Raw genomic sequence first — 2778 nt, 5'->3', positions numbered from 1 at the left:
TCCGAGAGAGGGTTAAACCAGGCTACTCCTTGGAGGCAAGGATTCTGGGGCTTTGTCTAACATACTTTGGACATGTTGTAAGGAGGGATATCATGCTTGGGAGGGTGGAGGGACAGCATAGGAGGAGAAGACCCTCTATAAAGTGGATTGATTCGGTGACTGGGGTAATTGGGATGGGTGTGTCAGAGGCAGTGCAATTGGCACAGGTTAGAGCAGGGTTTAGGGCTGTTGTACATAGGGTCACTATGTGTCGGAAGCCACTCGACAGCACATAACAACAACAATCCAACAAACAGAAACAGCAAGTATACATATAAGCCTCAACATGAGGAATACATAGGAATCAAATCAACTAAATTTGTGGAAAGAGATGGTGGGGAAGTCCAATATATCATAAACCAGAACAAGGAGAGAGGCAGTCTGCAGAGTAGATCATACACAAGTTCAAACTAAAGTTGAAAAAAAAAGACAAACCCAAAAAGAGGCCCATGAGAACTATAATCCAATTTTCCATATATCCCACCTGAGTTTATAATTCTAAGAGCATATGCTCTAAAACATATTTGATACACTGAGTTATTAATGATCAAAGATTAGATGTGTGGTGGCATGACATCAAGAACATCATACAAGAAGAATCTAAAAGGTCATTATAAAGAGAGAGAAGCAAGAAAAGAACAAAATAGATACCACAAAAAAAATTCTTAAATTAGTTCTAAAAATCCTGTGATGCATAACAATAACATACTACGACAAGTTTGGAAGCAGGAGTGCCATCCACATCCTAAATAACATGCCTCCAGAAACTCTAAGAACTTTCATAAATGCCAATAGTTGTAGAGGACCTTCAGGCCTTTTGTTCATAGGGTTGCTATGAGTCATGCTCAACTCAAAGGCAACTGACAACAATGACAGTAACAACAACAAGCAACAATAACAACAACAGTTCTAAAAAGGTTTAGAAAGGATAAAGAGAATGCCAAGAGAACAAGTCTGTCTTAGCAAAAGTGTGACCAGGGTGTTCCTTGAAAGCAAAGATGTGTTAAGCTTTATATTATGTGATTTGGGTATGCTGTTAGGAGGAATCAGTTCTTGGAGGACATCATGCTTACGAAAGAGGAAGATTCTAAAATGTATGAAGCTCTGGTGAACTAATGGGAGTTCTAGTATTTTGCCAACTCAAAGAAAGGTGGTTTGGATCCACACTATAAAGATGGGCACGTTCCTACCTCTGAAAACCACTCCCCATTTGGGGTGTTGTTCAGTCCCATAACATGACTGTAATAAGCTAGTGCTTCAGATGACAGCAATTTGGTTCTCCCAGAGTCTGTGTCACCCCTACTCTCCTAAGCTTCAGGATTCATCCTGAATCTCTAAAATGTAAAGTATCTACTGAAGTTCTGAGATCTCATTTTGGAGTTTTGTTTGGTTTTTTTAAAAAATTATTGTTCAGTGGTTAGTCACTCCACCCTGTTAACAGGTTTTAAAAAAATTATTTGACACTATGTAATATGTTAAGAAAAAGAAGACAGTTTCTCCCACTTAAAGATAGACTATGGAAAGTAAGCACTCAAACTCATACAAAACTGTCACCGATAGCAATGATTTGTTCAGATTTGGAAGTCTTATGATAAATTTTAAAATTCACTCTGTGCAAAAATTTTGTGCTGTGTTGATTTATTTATTTTTCCCCTCATGTTCTATTAATGCAACAAATACTTACATCTGGAATGAAGCCAATCTCATTGAGATGATTACTCAACTCTGGATCATGGAATGCAATCATCTGAGAGAATACAGTTAGGTACTCTGAAATGATAACAAAGTTTATGGCATTATCATTATTATAATTATAGCAATAAAGAATCTGAATTCACATAAATTATAGTTTTATAGGTTTTGAATGAGCTTAATTTTTTTGTGAAGACAATGTTTCAGTAGATAACTGTTTAATTATTAGTTTAGTTAATTACTGAATGTATTAAACAACATAAATAAAAAACTATATCAAGATGTTTATCTTTAGTCAGTTTATTTCCTGAGTCATAAATTACACATTTGAAATTATGTTTTCAGATTAAATGATACATTTCCCATAGTGATACTGAATCTGATTTTGCATTTGAGTTACAGATACTTGAGCAGTAATACAAAAAGCCAAAGACAATAACTATGCAACAAAATTTTAAAATCAATCTCTCTACCTCTTTCTTTCCCTCCACCTATTAGTAGAAGCATCTGTTCATTTCTAATTTATGCCCACTTAATGATCTGTATTTAGCAGTAATAAATATCATTTAAGTCAGATTTCTAATGTTTTCCTATTATATTCTACAAACACATTTTAGATAATGATATTAAATCTTTTTTACTTGAAAGCTAGGAAAGTATAAAAAAAATTTAAAAAAGAAATAATGTAAAAAGTCACAAAGAGAATAAGTTTACATTACAGTTACTTTTACATGCTGTTGAATCAGACCACATAGCAACATACATACTTATGGATATATACACAAATATATCAGTAAATCTATTTATTGGCACACTATATTGTTTAATATATGTAAATATAACTTGTAAGTGTGGCATAATATTTGGTAGATCTGAATTGATTATGCTATTGTATGTCATTAACCTGTTATAGTATGATTTTTAAAATTTTTTTTTATGGTGAGAAAAATTTATATTTAGAATTAGCCCGCTGGACTCAGTTTAGATGATCCCAATTTTGTTGACAACATCCAAAGCATCATAATCAGGAGCAAATCGAACATAGGC

The 2778-nt window shown here is 33.8% G+C and overlaps 1 protein-coding gene across 3 annotated transcripts in view; it reads right to left on the bottom strand.

Annotated features, from left to right (window-relative positions):
• The window catches only part of TBCK (TBC1 domain containing kinase), a 258846-nt gene that overhangs the window by 131011 nt on the left and 125057 nt on the right, over nucleotides 1-2778 (bottom strand). For all 3 annotated transcript variants that reach the window (XM_006881109.1, XM_006881111.1, XM_006881110.1), the window contains one exon: nucleotides 1724-1809. In XM_006881109.1, coding sequence (XP_006881171.1) covers nucleotides 1724-1809 — 86 coding nt within the window. The remainder of the gene's footprint in view (nucleotides 1-1723; nucleotides 1810-2778) is intronic.

Source organism: Elephantulus edwardii, unplaced genomic scaffold (genome assembly GCF_000299155.1).
Source record: "Elephantulus edwardii isolate Elephantulus edwardi_28Jun2011 unplaced genomic scaffold, EleEdw1.0 scaffold00012, whole genome shotgun sequence".
NCBI lineage: Eukaryota > Metazoa > Chordata > Mammalia > Macroscelidea > Macroscelididae > Elephantulus > Elephantulus edwardii.
This window is presented reverse-complemented; position numbering and strand designations above follow the sequence as displayed.